We start from the raw sequence: 24,309 nt of genomic DNA, 5'->3' as shown, positions 1-24,309 counted from the left end.
TTTCTTGTAATGATAGAGTTTATTTTAAAGTTGTTCTAGAATCAATAATGTGTAATATCTTCTAAAACTCTTAAGTACTAGTCATTAATGAATCAATAAGTATTTATTAAACATCTACTGTGAGCTGGAAGACAGTAAGATATTTTGTGTCAAGGACATTAAGCTTACAGAAGACCTGGGGTTATTTTCCAGCTCTATAGTTTACTGGTTTTATGACTTCAGACGACGCAGTTGAAGTTTCCAATGAAAACCTAAGAAATGGGTTTATAACAGCATGTTCATTAACAATGGCCCAGGATCAAATGACCACATAAAATACCACTTAAAAAAGCAAGGTATTATGATGTGCCAAACACTGAATTCTTGTCCCTCAAAGATTCTGTATCAACTTAGAGGGGAGATAAATACCAGTAAAATGATGAGAGAAGAACTAGGATGGTAGATAATATAACTATTTTGATCATGTAAATGATACCAATATTTCATAAAACAAGGAAGTGGGGCTTATCCATGCTAATTAATGTCCACAGCTATAGGATAAGCCAAGATAAGATTTAGACTTGTCATATCTATTCATCATATATCTTCTTGTTTATGCTGACTGATAATTTCTCCCTATATTGCCTATTACCCAGGGTTATATGAAATGAGTATAAAACTAAAAAAGACCAGTTGGCTGAATGGAGTAGATAAAGAGGGTTGGTAGAAGATTAAAATGAATGGATACCAGAAAGATATACAACCAATGAGCTCAGCTGATTATGTCATGAAATCAGATTTATGTCTTTGCTATAAGTCAATGCTGAGTTTTGAGCATATTCTCTTATAACTAGGTGAGACTGGGGCAGCTAGATGGTGCAGTGGATAAAGCTCCATCCTTGGAGTCAGAAGGACCTGAACTCAAATCTAGCCTCAGGCATTTGGCACTTACTAGCTGTGTGACCCTGGGCAAGTCACTTAACCCCACTGCCTAGCCAAAACAACAACAACAACAAAAACCCTGATCACCTCACCAAAAAGAAAAAGCCCCCCCCCAAAAAAACAACTAGGTGAGACCCAACTACAGATATACAATGAATACCATATGAAGGGCAATTGAGAAGGGCTGGTGGTAGGGTAGGGTAGGTTCAGTTCAAGAAGAAAGGTGCTCTAAGGGATGATAGCAAGCTTTTCATTCAGTTGTCTGCTAAGACAACACAGGCTCTTGCTCACTGCCTGGTATTAACAATAATAGCTAACACTTAAATACACTTACTATGTGCCAAGTACTGTGCTAAGCACTTTATAATTATTATCTCATTTGATCCTCACAATAACTCTGAGAGGCAGATGACATTATTACCCTCATTTTACAGATGAGGAAACTAAGGCATATTGAGGTTAAGTGACTTGCCCAGGGTCACACAGACATTAAGTGTCTAAGACCAGATTTGAACTTGGGTCTTCCTGACTCTAGATCTCATGCCCAGCCTAGCTATCCCAAGGTGCCCAAGATGCATTATACTCTTTAGTCAAGATTGACTGTGTGTCCAGGAAAAAGCTTAGCTAGCCCTTCAATTGCATGGAAAGGAGAACTAAGCTATTTTTCTAACCTTTCAAGAACAACGGATTAGAGAATCAGAGCTTAAAACTATGGAAGTCATCTAGTTCAACCCTCTAATTTTACAGAAGAAAAACTGAGGTTCAAAGAAGTTACATTTGTCTTGTCCATCATTACCAAAGGTGCCAGTGACAGAGGATTTGAACAGAGGGTCTGATTCTCTAAAGCCAGCGATCTTTCCAGCCCAGTTTCTGAGACACCACTCCAAACAGGATCCTCAGATCCTAGAGCAGAGATCTGAGGGGTGGAAGAGACGTTCCAGGCCATTTAGTCCAATCCCTTAACTTTACAGATGATGAACTATGGTGCAAGGATGGGAATGGATGCCTGTGATCACAAAAGGACTAATTTGGAGATAGGCAGTTCAAAGTCACATCATATGACCAGAAACCTAGAATGGATTGAGGCCTCAGAGGGGATGTGTCCCAACCCCTCATTTTACAGATGCAGAAATTGAAGACCAAAGAAGTCAAGTGGCTTATGCACAGTCATACTAAGGATTCTAAGGAATGGTGGGTTTCTGTGTTATGCTCTCTGTCACTCTCAGTCTTGAAGGACAGACTTTAGCACACAGAATTCTGTTGGATGAGATCTTTACAGGAACTCTAAACACAATTCTCCACAAGACACATTTGGATTTCATATGAAAACCAAATCAAGAAAGATTGAGGCTTGTGGAAATTAAAAACAAAACAAAATTTTTACCCAACTTTTTTTTTTTTTTTAGGCTAGGCAATGGGGTTAAAAGTGACTTGCCCAGGGTCACACAGTTAGTAAGTGTCAAGTGTCTGGGGCCGGATTTGAACTCATTTGGTGTCTTCATTTCTTTTGTTTGCTACTCTCATTTTTTGCAGGTAATTAACTCATCTATCTATAGAGATGCTAAGTACTTTATTCAATCAGGAATCTGAAAGCACTTTGGGAAGACCAAAAACCTGTATGAGTACTGAATGCCAGCAGCATTGCTCAATTGAACACCTACTTGTCAGAGACAAGACCTCTCAGCTGATGATCTTCCTACACTGAAGGCACTTAAGAAATATTTGAAACAAATGATGTTAGCTTATTTTGACTTATTGACTTATTTTGATGGAGAAGTGAGTGGGGGAAATTCAAGAAAAAAGGGATAAATTCCATAGTGAAGGGATAACTTCTTGACTTGAAATAAATTCAATTATGATTTCCAGATTAGAGAAAGAAAACCTTCTCTGGTGTGAGCTGGGGTGGAAAAGAGATTGAATTTCTCCCTTTGCTGTGATTTTCTCATAGCATTACTCTGTGGGTGCCTTCTCCAATGTATTCCAACAGTGTTTTTAATTCTCTTTAAATTCAGACAAGGTAGTTTTTTTTTTAAATAAAAATGTTTCCAAATTTCCCTTCCCTTGATGTTCTGCCTTACAACCTTTACACTGAAGCAAAAAGTTTATCCTGCACATTCAAAATTCCAAGAAGCCAATCGTTTTCTTTTCAAATGACAACCGTGCACAAAGGTAACCTATGTAGAAAGGCTGCCTTTGGGTTTGATTTTCTACTTGGGAATTTTTGTAGCCACTTGAAAAGAAGATCCACAGTTCTGCACCAATTCCTGATGTAGAGAATCCTTTGATAAGCTTCCTATTATTGAAAGCAGGAGGTGAGGGAGGGGACCTGACTGGCTGAACCCAATTATGGTGCCTGGCAGACTGAGGAACCAATTAAAACTTACCACCCAGAATATGAGACACTAAATCTGAATGTGAACTACCATGCTTTTTTTTTCCCATCCTATTTCTGTCTTTCCTTGATTTAAAAAAAAAAAGCAGTATTACATTCAGCTAAAGCAACCCAAGCATGAAGGGACATAAGAACAAGATGAATTACATAAGAGAATACAACTCGTTATTTGGATCACCTCAGGAATTCTCCTTATTACTGAATTATTTTCTAACTTTCTTACATTCCACTGATAGAGTCACAAGTAAATTACTATAATTAAAGAAGTCAGCAGTGCTTGTCTCACATTAGACAGATCTTCCCAACGAATTTTGGGAATGAGCATCACTGTCTCAATGGTGCTTCCAAATTCAAAGCCAAAACCAAAAGAAAAAAAAAAAAACAAACACATCACTCCAAACTTCATTTCTGGGATATCCTTAAAGAGAAACTCATTTCCCAAGTTCCCACAGTAATTTCATAAACTCAGATCTCTGATTTATGGAGGTTCAACATAGTGATTAGATGATCCGAATATTCTCTTCAAGTAAGGATGTGTTCAGGTAAAAATATGTTTATAGAATAAATTGCAGCCTTGTCTTAATACAATCAATTTTTATTGGGAATCTAATGGGATCTATCCAATAATATTTAATTAACAGAAGCACCAAAAGGATCTGCTTATACTGTAGCCTCATATATATTGAAGATGGAAGGGATCGTGGAAATTATTTAGTCCATCCGTGTCAAACTCAAGGTCCAAACCAGATTAAAATATAATTGGGAAATGTTTAATAAAAAAATGAAAATACAAAATAAATGTCAATTTATGGTTTTCTAAGTCTATTTTTATTTGAGTTTGACACCACTTATGTAGTCCAACTCCTTCATTTTATAGGTAAGAAAACAAAGGCCCAAAAAAGAGAAAACTTGTTCAAGGTCACAAAGCTTGTAAGTAATATAGGCAGGATTTAAAATGAGCTCCTTAACACCAAATGCAGTGCACTTTCTGCTACAGCATACTGCTTCTTTGTAGATAACAAGATTTCCTGCATGGGTCTAAATAACTGTATCACAGTATAGATTCTATATATTCCTTTTAGGCTAGATGCTTATTGGAAATAAGCCAGAAGAGCCCAGAGACACTTATTGAAGATGAGGAATCTATATCTCTCCTCCCCTCCATAGTCTAGAATAAGCCATCTAAATTCATTGCCACCACTTCCTAATCCTCAAACTCTTGAAATCTGAATTCTAACCCCACAACTTGCCTGAAACTGTTCTTTCCAATTTTCCCAGTAATCTCACAATTGTTCAATCTGATGGTCTATTCTTAGTGCCGATGTCGAAGTAGTTTTTTACACCATTGGCCATCTGGGCATGCTCTCCTCTATTGGTTTCTTTGGCATTCCTCTAATTCTTCTTCTACTGGTTTGACTTTCCTTTGCTTCTGCCCCTTGTGTCTCTTTGCTAGGAATGTTCTACACAGCTCTCTGCGATACCATTTTCTCTTCTCTTTAAATTCTCTATCTTAAGTGATCTCAATGATGGACTTAATAATCATCTATCTGAAGATGGCTTGGCAAACTTTGTATCCAGAACTTTCTTTCTCTCCTAAGTCTAGAAATGCATGATCAACTGCCTATTGGTTACTTCCTCTTACATGGCTCACAGGAAAATAATTTGACAGGCACAATGAGATATTAGTCATTGTTATGTTGGTTGGGAGAAAATTCTCCTCACTATGTAAAGTGCCAATTGTTAAAAATATAAATAAAATATTACTCAAAAATGTGTCTTTAAAGTCGAGCAATGCTAAGCTGCCTAAATAAAATAAAGGCTTACAAAACAAACTTAACATTTAAACAACTAGATTTTCTACCCTAAACTTCCCTATTAGGAGTAGATTCCTACAATCTTTCCTAGTTCATCCCAGCAAGCATGGAGTAAATCTTGACTTTTCTCTCTCCCTTCCCCTCTTCTATATTCAACCAATTGCTGAGTCCTGTTAAATTTCCTCCCTATTCTCTCCATTCACAAGGTTTTCACTCTATAGGCAAGTCTTAACATCTTGTAAAGAAGGACTGTTTCATTTGTTGAATTTGTATCCCCAGTGCCTAGCACAGAGTAGGAGCTAAATAGATAACTGGTGATGGATTGATGATTATCTGGATTCTTATAATAGCCCCTACATTTATTTCTTTGTTTCCAGCATCACCACTCTTCAATTCCATCTCCACAGAGCTGCAATAATAACCTTCCCAGATCACTAGTCAGAGTATATACCTATCCAGCTAAAAAAATCTTCAGAAACTCCCTATTGCCTCTAGGAAAAAACACAAACTCACCAGCCCAGCATTTAAAGTCCACTCTCCAGTCAACTTTTCCATACTTTGAAAAATCTTTACTCCCCTTCAAGCATTCTATATTCTAGTCATTCCCTGATTTTGGGCCTCTATTTCCTACCCTTGTGCACAGGCTGTCTCATTGGGAATACACATTCAATAAATGAAACAGTCCTTATTTATGAGATGATAAAGTTCTACATTGAAAATTGTTTAGCTTCCTTAAAGAATCAACTTAAATGTCACATCTTACTTGAAGTCTTTCTTTTTTTTTACTTTTTATTTATTTTTAATTCATGGAATAAAACAAGCATTTCTATAACACAGTAGAATGGAAAAAAAAAAGACGATTGCACATGAACCTGCAAATCTATTACGTAAAACTTGCTATTCCCTTTAAATATATAATAAAGTTATCTTGTAAATTTCTTTTTTCTTGCCTCTCCAACCCTCCCCACCCAAGATGAAAGCCTTTCTTGATCCCCACATTGTTAGTGCCTTCTCTCTCCTAAAATTACTATCTTTATTTATGTTCATATTATCTATATTTATAAATCTATATCTGCATATAGATATGTGTATATACTATATGTATAGATCATACATGTACATATATACACAGATATATGCACACAAACATATTTATACACATGCATAGACACAGGCATATATAAAAATATGTGTACACACATTTTGTATATATGAGCGTATATGTTTGCATGTATACACATGTGTATATGTTTGTATATTCATACAATATATGTACATGCATATATACATATATACTATGTATGTGTGTGTACATGTATATATGTGTGTGTATATATGTATATATACATATACATACACACACACATATATACATATATACATATATACATATTATATATATACACATATATGATTTTTCCAAAAGAATAAAATTTCCTTTAAAGCAGGAAGTATTTCATTTTGGCCTGTCTGTATCCTGAGCACTTAGCACAGTGGTAGGCATTTCACAAATGTTAAACTGCACTCATCTTTATTGGAATAAACTCCCCAGCACAGTAATCTTACCGACTCCGCGTGCTCCATGACAGCCAAGACAAAGAAGACGTACTCTTGACCACTCTGAAGCTGCTTGTTTGTGAAGCCGCCATAATGTTTTTCATCCCCCAGGGTGAATTCAGTAGGAAGAACATCAAAATGAGCAGCAATATATGGCTTTAGTTCAACCTCTCTTTCGTGACGGAGGCTCCTGCGTTTCCGAGATATCTCCCTAAGAAGCTTTTTTTTTTTTTTTTGGAGAGGGATGGAAAGAAAGAGATATGTAAACAACAATAATAGAAACTATTGACAGTTTAATGGGGAAATGTATTTCAAGACCAAAACCCAACTAAACACAATTTATCTGCATTTCATTGAGTATGTCAGCATCGATAAATCTCAATTCTCTCAGTTTTTCCATTTCTTGCCTTTCTTGTTAAGATGAGGTACTGGAGGTTACTATCAAGTTGCTCAGAAGTTAACATGACCAAAGAGGTCAATTTTCAGTAAATAATATCATTGTCCACACTCACAAAACTCTACAAAGAAAAAGTCAATACCAAATTAAAACTTACATAAGGAAAATTAGCTTCTTTCAGGGAGCATAAAATTTAGAGTTAGGAGAGTTTAAAGAAAAAAGAAACTGAGGCCCAAAGAAGGGCAGCAACTTACACAAGCTTACACAGAAAATAAGAGTTAAGAATCAAGATTTGAACACAGATCCTGTTCTTTCCACTACTCTACAATTCCTTAACTAAACAACCATGTCTATGCCTGTATTTTAATTAGTCAACATAAACATTACTTGACTTTATAGATATACTCTGAGTCATACTTTTGCTTAGGTTTCTGGCAAAAGGCACTTTACAGAGTGAGCAGAATTTCCTCCAGCACCAACATAAAATGACTGAATATTTTTATTTGCACAGTGAAATTGATATGTTATTTATAAATATGTAAATAGATGGTGCCTCACATTTCATGATTTTGCAGATCAAGTTTTAATTAACCATTTAGGAGGTTATTCATATTTTAATCCCAAACAAGTTTCTCCCTGACATACAGCATTCCTGGTATAGCTACTCCTCCTTTTATCTGGGATATATTAGTAAATGAAAATGTATTTAAATCTGACAATCATTTCTGGGATGAAGATGAGGGAACATTCTACTCTAAGTTTAACAAAAAAACTATTTTTGGATCATATGTTGTTTTGAATGACCATAAGACCACCCTTTTATGCTCAATTATTACAAGTGCTCAGTAATATACTACATTATGTTCCAGACTTCAATAATTATAAGCACTGATCCAAAGACTAATAAGAATCAGAGCACTTAATACAAAGAAAGTGGTTCCAATAAAGTTTAGATCAAATGTCCTGATTTTCTTTTGAGCCTCAGTTTACTCATTTCTCAAAAGGGAAGAGGTCAAATTACATGATTTCTAGGAGCCTTCCCACAGCTAACATACTTGAATTCTATGGAATTTTCTACTGAATCCTGATACCACATGAAGGCTAATAATGTACTACAGACTCCCTTCTCTTCACTGACACTTGTAGAGAGCTTTAAGGTTCATGAAGCACTTTAAATAAGGTGGCTAGGTGGCACAGTAGATAGAGTCCTGGGCCTGGGGTCAGGAAGACTTGATTTCAAATCCAGCCTCAGATACTTACTAGTTGTGTGACCCTGGCTAAGTCACTTAATCTCTGTTTGCCTCAACTTCCTTATCTATAAAATGAGGATAATAATAGCACCTACCTCCCAGGGTAGTTGTGTGACTCTGGGCAAGTCACTTAACCCCAATTGCCTCACACACACAAAAAAATGGAGGACTAGTACAATGTGAATCTGAGGTTTGTTCATCAAGATGAACATAACTTTCTGTTTATTTAGAATGTCCTTGGAGAGAAGTACAGAAGAGCTACCAACCTATTTTACCAAAACAAGATACCATTTAACTTCAGATTATGTACCCTTTTCTCCTTAGACACTAAAATAAATGAAATCAACATTATTTACACTAGTCCAAACTTAAATTATTTCTGTCTTAAAGTGTATCAAGTCAAGCCACATGTTTGATCAAAGTGTGTCATCAAAGATCTGTCAGCATTAGAGTGGTTTCTATTTACCAAGTTGAGTAGTATAGCCTAACGGATAGTGGGGTGGAATGGACCTGGAATTGGGCGGACTTTTAATCAAACCCTAGGTCTCACACCTTGTGGTTATCATACTAACCTCTTTGAATCTATTTCCTCATCATGAAATGTGAATTAGAATACCTCTAGTATCTACCTCACAGTGTCATTGTAAGGCTACAATAAAATAATGTATATAATAATAATAATAATAATAATAATAATAATAGCAATAGATAACATTTATATAATACCTACTGTGTGCTAGGCACTGTGAAGTGCTTTACAAATATTATCCCTTTTGATCCTTACAACAGTATGAAAGTGACTAGAGGTGATTCTTATGAGGTATTTTTATCATAATACATGCTCACTATAGTAAGTTTCAATTACAGTTTCTTTAAGTTTCTAGTGATTGAGTATGGATCTTTTTTTCCCCTATGCTGATTACCAAATTCACCAGGCAGTTAACTCAAAGGCATAAAATAACATGTTTACTCCGAATTTCTCAGAGACAAATAAATGAGTGTGAGATTTTTAACTAAAATTTCAAGGACATACTATCACAATAGAAAAGAAGTATGTCCACATAATGATTGTCTTTTAATAAGGCTTTATTTCAGATACTTTAATATTTTCTTGGTTATTTGGATTTGATCTATTGATGAAATATAAAAAAGATATATAAAAAATTTACATTCTACCCACATGTCTAGAATACCTTTAATAATATTTGACAATAGTATTGTCTGCATGAACTCAGTCAAATCATTCAACCTTTTCTGGCCTCAGTTTCCTCATCTGAAAATAAGGGAGTTGAACTAGATAGCTTTAATGGTCTTTCCATGTCTAAATCTATGAACCTACATTATAAAAGAAAGCTATGTTAAAAGCTGTATAATGTTCTGGTCCCCTTGACCACCACCACCCTTCCAGTCAATACAGTAAGCCAGTTTATAAGTAGCTGGTATGAAGTAATAACAGCAGGAAGTAAAATTGCAAAGGGGAACCTAGAATTCATGCACAGATCTTCCCAAAGATCAAAGGAGCATAATTTACAAATTGTATCATACTGCTGTCAGGGCCTTTTGATCCCATGATATGTAAATCTCAAATAAATTCCAGAAACCTGCAGTAAGACCAGCGGAACACCAGATGTTACTGGTTACTCTGAGATTACTTGCAAATGTTAACTTTAAAGTTTTACCAGTAATTTGAGATTATTTGTATATGTTAATGAACTAAACCCAAGGAGGCATAGACCAGAGTTAGTCTGCTCCTATAAATATGAAGCCTCCATCTCTTGCCCCCCAAGTATGTTCCATCTTCATTTGCATCCATGCTGCCAAATACTCTCACCTTTACTCCATGATTCAGCAAGCGATTCTTTGTGCTTATCTCCCTGCCCATTCTCCTCCTCACTCTGCCTACTTTCATCTAGCACCACAACCCTGACCCCAAGTTGTCTGCCTCGGGACCCCTTCACACTGCTTGTCCGGTCTCTGTACTCTCTATGCTTTTTTAAAGCATGAGGGCAGCCTCACTTCCCACTGCCACCGTGGTAAAAGAAGTGGGCATGACTGCCTCATTTCATAAATTAATTTGCAGTTCAAAAGAGTATCATCAGATTAGGAAACAGAAGATCTGAGCTTAAGACTCTCTTTTGCAACAAACTAGTCTAATGACTTTTAGCATGTCATGTCCCTTTCTCTCCTCCTTGCTCCCATGTTACCATACACCAGATCTCAGCTTCCGCATCTATTAAATAAATGTGTTTGACTAAATGTGCTCTAAGATCCTTTACAGATCCCAGTGCAAAACTCAGATTCTTTAACTACATATGGAAAAAATTAGATATTAATGGAACTGAAAAAATAATTAAATAATGTGGAAAAAACCTTGATATCAAATGTAACCTTTCTGGTCAAAAGTTTGATTTATTCATTATTATTATTTTTTAGGCAATTGGGGTTAAGTGACTTGCCCAGGGTCACATAGCTAGTAAGTGTCAAGTGTTTGGTCTGAGGCCGCATTTGAACTCAATGTCCTCCTGACTACGGGGCCAGTGTTCTATCCACTGCGCCATCTAGCTGCCTCTGATTTGTTTTGTAAAACAAGAAAAAAATAATCACATTGTGGAATTTTATTAAATTCCTCAACTAATCCCCAAATAGAGAGATATCCTCATGAGTGAAATGCCTTAAGTTCTACTGATCCTAAGTTTATGCTAAGAAATATTTGATAATTTGTGTATTTGTCCTACATCTACAAGGTTAGGTTAGGTTAGGTTATTTTTCTTTTAAAGATGTATGGTCAACTGTAAAAGTCCTTTTTTTTCTTTTTAAACTGACCTCATATGCTAGAGGAAATGTTGCTTTTGGGGAATCAGGAAAAAGGTCAGCATAGATGTAATGTAAATGTCAGCAGTCACTAAGTGTGATAAAAGCAAACATATTATTGGTCAGATACGTTTCCCTTTGAAAGCCAGTTAATCAAGTACAAATAGCAGTAGTTTGTGTGAATATATCAGCATACCACTTCCACCGCACTGATCAAACCCTGAATGTACCCTTGATTTCATTCATATTTTCGAGGTAGGATGCTATCATAATTCATCCATATTCCTGTCATTCCCAGGGGTTACTATCTAAACTCCTAGGTATTTGAGATGTTTGAATTGTTCTGGTCTGCATGGTACTCCAAATGTGCACCGTACCTCAAAAGCAACCATTCAGGTCACAAATAGAACCCCTTCAGTTTGCATTTATTTGTATGGAATGCTGCCTCTGTTATATTCTAAATCATGAAGCTGTGTTTGGATGGCAGCAAATGGTAGCTACATTGTTGTCACAATCACAAATTGGCCCCACCATCCCATTACAAATCAGTAATGTGCAATTAAACTCAAAGATCACATGATAGTGTTTGGGTTGTCCCTAGACCTGTGATCAAGTCCTGACTTATAGCACATCACCTTGAATAACTAGAGGGGCTAGTGTGGTCCAGTGGAAATAATATTAACTTTGATTTGGGTCAGCCATTTGCTGTGTGATTTTTCTTTTTTTGGCAATTCACTTTACCCTTCTGGGCCCCAGTTTCCTCATCTATAAATGGAGCGGGGTAGACTAAATTACCTTTATATTCCTTTCTAGCTCTGAACCTAGGAGCCTATGGTTCTAAGTGACCTCCTTTCTCTGCCCTCAGTTTCCTTATTTGTAAAGTGAGAATGACAATCCTTATTTACCTATCCCCAGAGGATACTGAGATGAAAATACCCTTTAAGCCTTAAAATACTATATAAATGTGAGCTACTATTAATAAATATAACTAATACTCTCATTTTGCTATTGGTAATGATGGATGTGCCTGAACTGGCCTTGATAACAGGAGTTGTGTTCATGGAATTTATCACTTTGGGAGGCCCCCTAAACAGAATGGGACAAACTAGAAGATCATGTTGGGAGTAATTCTCTTTCAGAACCATCCTTCAATTTTTATAGGCATAGATATGAGTCATAGCTGCGGAAATTCCCTTAGGCCACCATTCTCTCATTTGAGGGGTTTCCAACAAATTGAATTACAGGCTTTTAAAAAAATTACTCGGTCAAACATATTTAAGACTTTCATCTGAGTAGCACTGCTTTGTCATATTTGGCAGTGCCAAGTGGCACGATGAAATTACGACAAAGCTTTTATATTATCCACAAGAAAAAAAAAAGAGTCTGGAGGGATCAGAAAGTAGATGAGTAAGCATAAAGTGAGAACATTGCTTACTACTCATTCGTTCCCCTCTACAATAGTTACTTGATGTATTGGAGGTACTTCCAAAAGATATATAAAGGGCTTGGGTTCTTTATCAGAAATAATTTTCATTTTCCAGTCAATGCATATCTTATTTCTTCCACCATTAATTCTACAATGTGGTCTCAATTATGTCAGTAAAAAAGTGGGAAACAACCCATCCTGACCCAAATATTTCTGAATTAATAAATGTTCTTTATCAAACTATTATACAGATTAATGCACCACAACTTGCAGGATGATTAAAATGACCCTTTGTTATGGGAATCGGCAGCACAGACCCATAGAATTTAATTGCAAGGAAGTTCAATGTCATAGAGCCTAGCACTTTAATCTATTAGCCCTACTGCATTATGATGGGGATTCTGGAGGTTAAAATTGGGCTGTAATATTAAGTCAGCTTTCATTACTTACTACCAAGTGACTTTTAAAAAAATAGATCTTAATGCTTAAATGCATTTGATGCAACGTTGGACTATCTATCTCAGCGTCATGAAAAACATTTTTGTCGGTTTATTTTTTATAAATAAAGGAATAGAGACAGTAGGTCACATAGTTTTAAAAATCTAATTCTAATCAAAATGGAATGGAGACATTGTTGGAAATTATTTGAGAACTGATTAAAATAATGAATTTTCAGTCTTTAATTGATTAGTCAGCTGCAAGAAAAATCATGTCTTGCTTTGCATTACTTAGAAGAGACCAACTAATCCTTTTGCATCTTCTGATGAAGGACTATTATTCTTCCAGTATCACAGATAATGATTTCCTTCACTCTATCTTCTGAATAGGAGGGGAAAAATCAATTTAAAAAGTATCTAAATTATTTGACAATGTTAGGGAAATGATGCCTAGGATATTTGATAAACCCCTCGACTACTGACTTAATGATAACATAGGGGCAACTAGGTGGTGCAGTGGATAGAGTACCAGCCCTGGAGTCAGGAAGGCTCATCTTTTTGAGTTCAAATCTGGCCTCAGGCTTTTATTAGCTGTGGGACCCTGGGCAAGTCACTTACTCCTGTTTGCCTCAGTTTCCTCATCTCTAAATTGAACTGGAGAAGAAAACGGCAAATGACTCTAGTATCTTTGCTAAGAAAACCCCAAATGGGGTCATATAGTAGTAAATGTTACTTCTCTGAAAATATGTTATAGCAAGTTCTTATTCTTAATTAATTAGACTTATGGAGAAGCAAAAACCAAACCAAACCAAACTAAATACAGACACACACATCATATATGTATGCATGTATGTATGTATGAATGAATGAAATAATTTACAATGAGTATCTTACTTATGTAAATCTACTATTTAAAAGAAATCAATTTAATAGAAGTCCTTTAAAAATCCTTTGCAAAGGGATTCATGATAATATCTATTTAAATAGCAATACCCTTTGCTACATTTACAAATACAGCTCAGCTACTATATATGTATGTGCTTTGGGGCAAGTCATTTTGCTTCTCTTTGCTTAAATTTTTTCACCCATAAAATAAGGAGATTAGACCTGACAATCTATAAAAGCCCATTCAGCTAGGGATCCCATAAATCCAATTTACAAAAATACAATTTACACACAATTGTTCTTTTTTTCTTTTTTCTTTTTTTGGAGCAGCTAATTACATAAAATGAAATGCACCCATGCAATTCTTTTCAAGCAAAGTGCAGGAAATCAAGACCATAATTAACCTACACATTATATTTGCTGTAGGTATTATATTGAGTTTACTTGTTGTGATACTAGTCAATTCATTTATTGATTTGTTTAATGAGAGTTAATAAGATTTATTAAATACCTACTGCAGGTTTGCATGAAGATGATACAAAGACTAGATAAAACACTATAAATTTCTCCCTGTCCAAACCTGTTTTGAATTTCTGGATTTAAACATGAAAGAGACTGAAAAAAATAATTTCCTTATCAGTAGAATTATATGCATCACACATAAAAGCCACAAGGTAAGTCAAATGTTAAAATACAATGCAAATTGCAATTTAGCATTCATTATAGCTTGGGCCAACACCTCATTAATGAAGTAGACCATTATTGGAGTTCATATCAATGATGATTAAACTTTTAAGACAGCTCACTTCACCTCCTGTACCTCTGCAACATCGTTTACAATGGGCAAAGGGGAAAATACTAAAGCCAACAATAATTAGACCATTTGTTCACTTTACTGAAACTAAGCAATGGTATCTTTGGGCTGGTGCCTTAAGGATTGTAAACATATACACTGATAACTCATACTAGAAATACGTGTAAAGGTAGCAAACAGCCTAGAGACCATCATAGTGTGATCACTATTTAATTAATTAAACAGCCAATGTAATGAAATAAACAAAAGAGACATTTACCTCATCTAATTCCATTTCATCTGGACTTTCCCATGGCTTGATAAATTTTCCACGTGACTTCTTCAAAGGCACAATTACTATATAGTAACCCCTAAAAAGAAATAGTTACATACAAAATGGTTAAAATAAATTCAAGTAATTAAGTGTGTATACTGACTTAAAACTATCTTTTTTACAACGACCGAGATTAAAGGCAAATTAAATGGATGGCACATCCTCCTCTCAAAGGACTCATCATCAATTTTTTTCACTTTTTCAAACAGAACACATAGGCATTTCATTGCAACTTTGATGATGAAATATTATAATATCTCTAGAAGGCAATTCTACAATACAGATTATCAACTAACTCCTTCTGCAGCATATTTTATTAGAGAATTACTCAAAGCATTTAGAGGTTAAACAACTCCTCATAGTCGCACAACTGGGATGTTTCAGAGGCAACCCAATCCAGTTCTCTCTGTTTCCTTGGATAGAAAGAGGTCTTATCTTCCAATTTCCAAGACTAAACATTTTGTTCATCATACCATACCTTCTCCATTTGATAACTGGCATTTTTACAAGATAGGATAAGCATACTAAAATTGTGCACTGGCTTTATAAGCATAACTAAAATTACATTTAGACAGGTGGGATTTCTGTAATGTGAAACCCCCACTTTTAATCTCTCTTATAAAGTGTTCATTTATTAAGGAAGGGTAACTTGTACTGAATTCTACTCTGATATTCCATTATTAAGTATAGTTGACTGTGGTAACTCAAATGCTCTGAAAATAGCACACAAGCTCAGGTAGGTCTTCCTTGAGCCAGGAAGGCTTCAAGTATAGGGCCAGAGGTGGACTTTGTATCTGGTCACAAGATCAGCCTCCCTACATTTTGAGAGGCTCATTACCAGATAATCCATCAGAAGAGGAAATTTTTCATCCACAGCAACTCACAAAGACTCCCTTTAAAGGTATGGAGGGGCTGGGATCTGTATCAGGGAATGACAAACCTCAGGTGATAAGGCCACAACAACAAAACTAGGGATCCTGATGATTGCAGAAGGATGGAGGTTGTGTGTGATTCCTTCCTCCATCTCAGTTAATTTTCTCACAGAATATGACTGGGAATTATGAGATTTTAACATGTTAAAATATGTGTAATATTAACTAAGCATGGGGAAGCATGAGCATGAGTAATACAGCTGTAAATACACTTCATAAACACTTTTGAGAAGATCACCTCCTTTTTTTGTCAGTATCAAAGAAAATGGACTTCCACTAATATGTTTTCTGGTGCCTCACAAGCCATATGCAATCATATGGAATCATATAAAAATCAATGGCTACAGAACACAAAATCTGATGAATCCAACCAAGGCGTAAATACTTTTATTTTCATCCTAATCATTGGAATGATAGATATTGATGATATTGGCAAATGTTTTAAGCCAAGCAACTCATACTAAAGTGTGGAAGGACCATAATTTGTGTCTGTGGAGGCAATAACTATATAGATAAAATGAGGAGCTTTTTCCCTGTGCCTAGAGTAATGACACAGTAAACCATTCAATCAATTAGCCAAATAATCAGTCGTCTAGCATTTATCAAGCACTTGCCAACAACTATTTATTACACACCCACTAAATACTAGAAGTTATATTAGATATTGGAGGATATAATAATTTTAGTAAAGAGAAGGTTCTTTTTTGACTTCATAGGCTAGATCATGTTATACGACAACAAACAAATCACGATAACACACAAAATTATATGATAAATATATCAAAGAGGTACAATGTGAAATTCTGTGTGAAGTCTGAGGGAATAAGCTATTAGCAACTGGTTTCATCAGGGAAGGCTTCTTGAAGGAGCTAGGTATCATTTGTATTGGCATAGGCAAGAGGATAGTTAAGGGTTTAACAGACAAAGAAGTGGATCACCAATGAGCTACTATCATCTTGAGCCAGGAAACCCAAACATTACATCAGTCTGAGGGCCTCAAGTTTTAAGTGACACTTTTTCTACAGCCTTCTCTGCATCTCCAGGTCTTTCTCTACTGTGTTTCTTTGCTCCCTCTCTCTCCTCTCCTCTTTAATCCACTCTTCTACAGTGATACTTAACTATTCATTGTACTTGTTGGCTAGGAAAGAAATGGAACTACCCCCCTCCATTGCAATTAATCAACAGTATGGCAATTTGTCTATAATGTTAACCCTTGACTGATCTCCAAAACATTCATCAATGGCAGTCAAAACAATGACCGTTTCAAAGCAGTACTTTAATACTGAAAACAATGTGGCATTAAATATCTGCTACTCCACTTAATTGAAAATTCCTGCCTCTGTCCCTGCCTCAACCTACCAATCCTTAATCTTTATAAGGTTGGATAGAGTTGAATACTCATTTCCCTACCTTGTAGATGTGATTTGCATAAATAACTCTGATATAGTTTAAATATCACTATCTTAACAGTCAGAGGTGTACCAGGTTCAAATCCTGCCTCTCATTTGACACTGGGAATGTCACTTGACCTTCAGGAGCCTCAGTTTCCTCACCTGTATCATGAGAGAACTGGCCTAGATGGCCCTGAAGGTCCTTTCCACCTCTAAATCTCTGATACTGTAGTCCTAACTAAATTGCTCCCATCCTTTTAATAGCTCATACCCTTTGAAGTGGTGTATATATATGTATTGCCTAAATTCTATACCAATGCCTGCTTCCTTCTTCAAGAGTAGGTACAGCTGCTGCAATTCAGAAAGGCAGCTCTAATCTGTATCTGGACCAAAGCATCATCACTATTAAGCCCAGGGGTTTGAATGAGTTGACAATCTCCAATAGAAAGTCTCTAGTCCCCCCCTCCCCATTATCTGAACTCCAAATTCAGGCAGACTCCACAAAATGAGCTAATAACTGAGTAACTAATGTTTAACTGCATTTCACGATGAACTATATTCCCCATGTATATATTTCACAGTGAATACTTAAGTCAATAAATGATCTTAATCTAATGAATTACCTGTGTAAAACCTTTCCCTATTGGGTATACCTTCAGGTTTGAAGTTCACAGAAATTTTCCATTTTTCCATTTAACCCAAAGAATCTAAACACTTTATAATCTGTTACTTGGATCGCAGGTCATGGGGGTCACTGGTCTTTGTTCTGATATTTTGTCCTGAGCTGACACTATCAGTGCACAATAAATCAACCTCCCCTGCTTACTAGGAAAAAGAAATCCTCTACAACAGATACTTATATAGTGAAGGTGGAGATGGGAATAGAGTCAAGGGATTAAGGTGAAAAGCACAGTGAAAGGTTTTAGTAAATTTCTCTATAGGATATTACTAGCTTTCAGGTCATGAAGTGAAATGCCTGATTTTCAGTGAATAATTAAGACTTTTTGCTTTCCCACCTATATGTCCTGGCTCATGCCATCTTTTTCTCTTGCCTTTCTACCTATCAATATCCTATTCATTCAGCAAAAACTAGAAAAAATAATATCTTCCACTAAGCTTTCCCTCATTGCCCAAAGATCTCTCCCTCTTCTCAACTTCTACTTCCATCAACTCCCATGTGTGTCATCTCTATCCAGATGATTTCCAGATTTATAAATCTAGCCACAGTCCCTTTCTTGAGCTCCAGTCTTCCAACTGCCTGTTAAGAATTTCAAATTGGATGTCCCATAGTCATCATGAACAAAATACATTTAAAACAGAATTTGTTATCATCTCCCCAAAACCCCTATCTCTTCCAAAATTCCCTATTTCTATTAAGGACATCATTATCATCCCAGTAATTACCTAATTTTGAAATCACAATGTCATTTTCAACTCCTTACTCTGCTTCACTTCACATAAATAGTGAGTCACCAAATCTTGTAGATTATATCTCCATAATATCTCTCATATTTCTCACATCCCTTTCTCTCTACTTATATAGCCAGCCACTTGGTGTAGGCCCTCATCACATCTTGCCTGGACAATTGCAAGAGATATCTAATAAGAGATAAAGTCTTTCTCTCTTAAGTCTCTCCCATTTCTATTCTATCATTCACACAGATACCAAACTGATTCTTCTAAAGTACAGACCTGACCACAGCAATCCCTGCTTAATAAATCCTAGTAGCTTCCAGTCAGCTCCAAGATCGAAAACAAACTTCTCTGTCTAGCACTTAATAAACATTTATTAAGCTTATATGCACTGTGCTAAGTTCCAGGGATACAAAAAGAAGTAGAAGACACATCCCTGCCCTCAAGGAGCTCACAATCCATCATTTTCTATGCTTTGCGCCCCTTCCTGAGACAAACTGATATTCTGGCTGATAATCACAATGGACAATACATCTTTGATGTCTCTGTCTTTGCATTAGGATGACCTCCTTTTCCCCTTGTCTAGAATACACTCCCTCCTCTACTCTTCCTCTTAGCATCCCTAATTTCCTTCAAAGCATGGCTGGTCTTCCCTAATTCCTCTAGTTGCTAGGGCCTCTTCTCTCCCAACCCAATTCCCTTGTAGCTCTTTTGCATGTAATGATAAATGTACCTGTGGGCTTCCCTAATACAGTGTAAACTCCTTGAAATCTTATTTACACTGTTTAATTCCTGTCTTTATGTTCACAGGAACGCTGGCAGGTACTTAATAAATACCTAATTGATTTACTATTAAGTGTGTCCATTTTATGGTACTTAATACATGCTGCTCTATATTGTAACTTTACTCACTGAAATCTTATCCACTGTAAAATTATGAGTACCTGGGGACTCACAGATTTTTTAAAAAAATTCATCAAAGCTCCTCCTGCACCGTTTCGCACACAGTGTGTGAAAAGTAATGTAGGGGCAGCTAGGTGGCGCAGTGGATAGAGCACCAGCAAGTCAGGAGGACCTGAGTTCAAATGTGATCTCAGACCAAGCACTTGACACTTACTAGCTATATGACCCTGAGCAAGTCACTTAACCCTAATTGCCTGAAAATTAAAAAAAATTAAAAAGAAAAGTAATGCAGCACAGTGGATAATCTGAAGACCTGTGTCTGACTCCCAGATGCTCACTAGCCATGTAACTTTGAAAAGTCATTGCATCACTGAAAGCTCAGGTTTCCTCTTCTATGAAATGCAGCTAAGAGTAACTTCCTTCCTAATCTCACAGGGTCAGATGTACCCACCAAATGATATAATGTATGTCAAAGTATTTTGAAAATTGACAAATGGTGTCCTATTACCTGAAAACTGTTAAATGCTATCTATACTATTATTTAAAAATTATTAAATGCTGTCCTAAATGTGTGGTATTTTTTATTAACAAACATTAGGCAAATGAACAAATGAATTCTTATTGAACTCCCCAGAGGAGTCCACAAATTTCACAGAACCAATTCTATCATGTCATACCTTTAAGAATCCCATTTCTTATAAGCAAAAAAGAAGAAAGCCTGAAAACTAAGATAATAGCAAATGTACCATTTCCCCAAAGTACTGCTTCTTGCCTTTTAGCTATGTTCTCCCTGAATGAAAAATGGCTCATCTATGGATTATGTTTCTTTTACATAGTCACTAGCAGAGTTTCTTCTGCAAATATAGTCTACACAGTGCCCATTTCTCACTGTCCTACAAGTTCACATAATTCGCATCTTTACCTTTCTCCAAGCCTTGCCCCCATTATGTGCCTCTGAACAATGTCTGTATCCCAAGGCTGTCAAACTTTTACTTGGATTGCTCTGGGTTGGACAAATGCCTGCTGTAGCATCACCAGAGCTAGCATTTGCTGTAGCAAATGTAGAAGCTGTGAAAATTGGGGGAGGGCAGATTCAGTATTTTAGCCATAGAACTACCCATTAAAATAGTACTATGAACCAAATGAGAAAAAATGGCAACTCTTGGGAGCAACAGGGCCTTACTGCCCTTCTTGTACTAATTCCAACATTGGTGCTGCCCAAGGTAATCTTTTCTTGTTCCCCTGGTGATAAGCATGAACAGCACACTAATTAGAGGGAACATGGGGGTTTAGGGAAGGGGAGAATCATGGTCAGAATAAGCCCTACTTACAACTCATATACTTGGAAAAAAATGTTTTATGAGGTGTCCAAGACCACCCATTGGACCTGGCATGGATTTTATCCATGGGTTTGGAAGTAAGAGAAGAGACGTTTGTGCAGGTAGACAAAGCAGCTTTCAATCACCAAAACTGCATTTTTTCTCACACAAAAATTACAGGCAGGCTGCCAGACAGCTCTCACCTAAATAAAAGCTGGCTCAGGGCCATAACTTTAGCACCAGTTTTGCTGAAAGTGTAAATAGTTGTATATATCTCCCATGAAATATCTGCTTTCTTTCCATGATCAGATACTGAATAATGAAGGAGGGAAGATATCCTCCTTCCTACATATGGGAAAGGTTTCCTGTCATGCTCTCCTCAAGTCAGTGTCAAAAGAAAGGTTACCTATAACAGAAACAATAGCCAAGATGTGGAAAGTACTGTAAGGTTTGCAAAATCCTTTACAGATGTTAAGTCATTTGAAGCTGGCTGTTTCCAGTGATCATCTCCTAACAAATTAGCTAAGGTCATTAGACATCAGCAGCTCTCTTCTTTCTTCTTCCTTAGTTCTAATATCGTTTCTCACTCTGATCCTTTCCCAATCTACTTTTATACTATTTCTCTTCTCTAGGCAAGGTGGTAATAGTTTCTGGAGCTGGAAACATGTTTCTAGAAAAGAATGCTTTCCTTTCCCTCTTATCCTGTCTTCTACCCTAGCTATTTTCAGAACTAGAGACAGAGAAGAAGGGAATAGCAGGTCATTTTCCTTCCTCTCTTTCCCTACCACTCTTTTTGCTGCTTATTCCCTCCCCTCTCCCCACTTCCACACAAAACAAATAAAAACCAACAACAAATAAGTGAAGTAAAGGTGAAAAACAAAGGCAAGTAAGGGAGAAGCCAACAAAAGAGGAATTATGGACTTATTCATTCACCCATTCAGAAGAAACAGAATGAAATTTAAGCCCACCAGGAAATTGGAGTGGCCTTTCCTCTCCTTCTGTAAACCTTACTCAAGCCATGGATCTCTTGCACATTAGCTGATTCTTCTTCAGGTTAATCATATGAATTATTGAAATTTTCCCCTTTCTCTTTGCATGCTACCTGTTAAAGTCATCTTTTTTGGGTGAGGGTAGGGAGAGTCTTCCCTTTTTTCCAATATCAGGGAGAGGAATAAAACCAAAGAAAAACTTCAATGAAAAAAATGCTAAAAGTCAAATTGTGCTCCTAAGTACATCTAATGTAACACTTATGTGCTTCTTCCCTGGAGTCTGCTTCGAAATCAGTCTTATTGCGACATGATAGAGACCAAAGGTTCTCAAAGGCTGTGCCACTGGCACTTCAGGTTCTGGCAGGGAGGCTCTGACTGCAGTCTGGCCCTGGATTGCAATTTGTCTTTGAGGATCAACGTAGGACCATTGGACCTTCTGGACCGCTGGACCCTTCTTACTCCCCCCCCCATTACTGTCCCCATTTTTATTATTCATCATAATTTTGCCTTTATGTTTAATTGCAATTAAAAAAAACATATCACTGTCATGTTGAAGTTTTCAAGTGCCTGTAAAGGTGAGAAGACAATTTAAATTGTTGGCCATCCAAAATTATCAATAGTTTAATATTTTGCTGAATTTATTTTTTTAAGGGTAATGAGGTGGCACAGTGGATGGAGAATTGGGCCTGGAATCTGTAAGACTCATCTTCCTGAGTTCAAGCCTGACCTCAGACACTTATTAGCTGTGCGACACTGGGTAAGCCACTTAACTCTGTTTGCCTCAGTTTCCTCATCTGTAAAATGAGCTGGAGAAGGAAATGGCAAACCACTCCAGTATCTTTGCAAAGAAAACCCAAAGGGGGTCACAAAGAGTCAGGCATGACTGAAAAATGACTAAACAATATAGTTTTTAAAAGATCTACAATTACATACCACTGGTAAACCTGGATTTAAATTTATCAAATACTTTACCTTACAAACAATATTTTTTAATTTCTCAGTAAGAGATTTCTTATACTGTGCTTAAAATGAACAAATCAAATATATTCCTATATTCTGTATGTGATTCAGTACCTGTCAAAATCACTATTTTCTTTTTGTTTAAGGAAATTGACTTTCCATGGGGTCTCACAGATTTATCTGGGCTATAAGATTTGGCCTAAATACATGTAGACAGGATAGTTGTAACAACAAGAACAAAAATTCCATTATTTTCCCCATACTATGATATCTCATTATTATTACATATTGATTTCAAGAAGCCTTCTGTCAAAAGGCAATCCTTTGCGTCAATAGTGAGGCTCTGACTCTTCTCTCATACTGCTACTCCTTCTCCTCCTTCTCCCTCTCTCCATTTGGCCCTATTTCCTTAGCAGACTTACTTTATGTTCTCATTTGCTGGTACTTCGGGCAGTTGCACAGTTATCATCCCATCCAAGTTGGTTTTCCCAATGAAGGCAGGCTTGGTACGCAGGACATCTGGAGCTGTCTTTGCTGTCACCCTGTGCTGAAGACCACCAGCACTATTCCCTCGATTTGTCAGGACAAATGAATAGGATTTCTCAGGCTTTAGGTTGACAATTAGTTTCTGTGTGGCCCGGCCATCGACCTCAACTACCATTTTCCCATCGTCATAAAGGATCTAAACAGAAACATCCATTCAACAATGTTTGATTAACAGAGACACAAAGTAGGTTATCTATAATGACATGTTCTTGTTTATCTATGAGGAATAAGCTTCATGAAGGCCAAAAATACATTTTATTTCAGCTTTGAATCTCCTCTTAAAACTAGCAAAGTGCTTTCACAAAGCAGGAGTTTGCTGAATGGAATTGGTGATAATGTAAATTAACCCAACAGGATTGTATGAGAATTCTGAGCTCTGTAGAATTCAGAACAATAAGGGGTCTGTTATCCTTTTGTAAGGTTCTTTCTCTTTCTATATAATTTTTTCCCCTAAAGACAGAAACATATGATAGAGTGAATATGGAGGTTTTCATTAAGTTGTTAATGGAATAGACACGCACTTGAGATTTTCAATGTACTATTCACACCAAGATTTTTCTACAAGTTTCCATTCTTTTTCATCTTCAAGATTTAAAAAAAACTCTCTAGGGTATAGTAAAAGGCATATATAGGTTGAAAAACCTGAATTTGAATCTGGGATCCATCATTTTCTCTCTGTCTAGGGATATGTCACTTAAATTTTCTAGACTTCAATTTACCAATCTGTAATGTAATAGGTTTATAGTAGGTGCTTTCTAGGGTCCTTTTTAGCTCAAAGTCCCATGATCTTAAAAAGTTACGGAAGCACAGAAGTGAGAGCTTCAAGAGACGATTGGGGT

At 36.5% G+C, this 24,309-nt stretch overlaps 1 protein-coding gene across 1 annotated transcript in view; it reads right to left on the bottom strand.

Annotated features, from left to right (window-relative positions):
• PTPRD (protein tyrosine phosphatase, receptor type D) overlaps window positions 1-24,309 on the bottom strand; it is a 462,091-nt gene that overhangs the window by 148,174 nt on the left and 289,608 nt on the right. Inside the window, exons 16-18 of the mRNA XM_027863069.1 lie at window positions 23,347-23,606; window positions 14,964-15,054; window positions 6,694-6,903 (exon numbers count right to left, since the gene is read on the bottom strand). Coding sequence (XP_027718870.1) covers window positions 6,694-6,903; window positions 14,964-15,054; window positions 23,347-23,606 — 561 coding nt within the window. The remainder of the gene's footprint in view (window positions 1-6,693; window positions 6,904-14,963; window positions 15,055-23,346; window positions 23,607-24,309) is intronic.

The sequence above is a fragment of the Vombatus ursinus genome, unplaced genomic scaffold (assembly GCF_900497805.2).
Source record: "Vombatus ursinus unplaced genomic scaffold, bare-nosed wombat genome assembly UNPS02014770.1, whole genome shotgun sequence".
Classification (NCBI taxonomy): Eukaryota; Metazoa; Chordata; class Mammalia; order Diprotodontia; family Vombatidae; genus Vombatus; species Vombatus ursinus.
The sequence above is the reverse complement of the archived record's forward strand: the minus strand, read 5'-3'. Positions and strand labels throughout refer to the sequence as shown.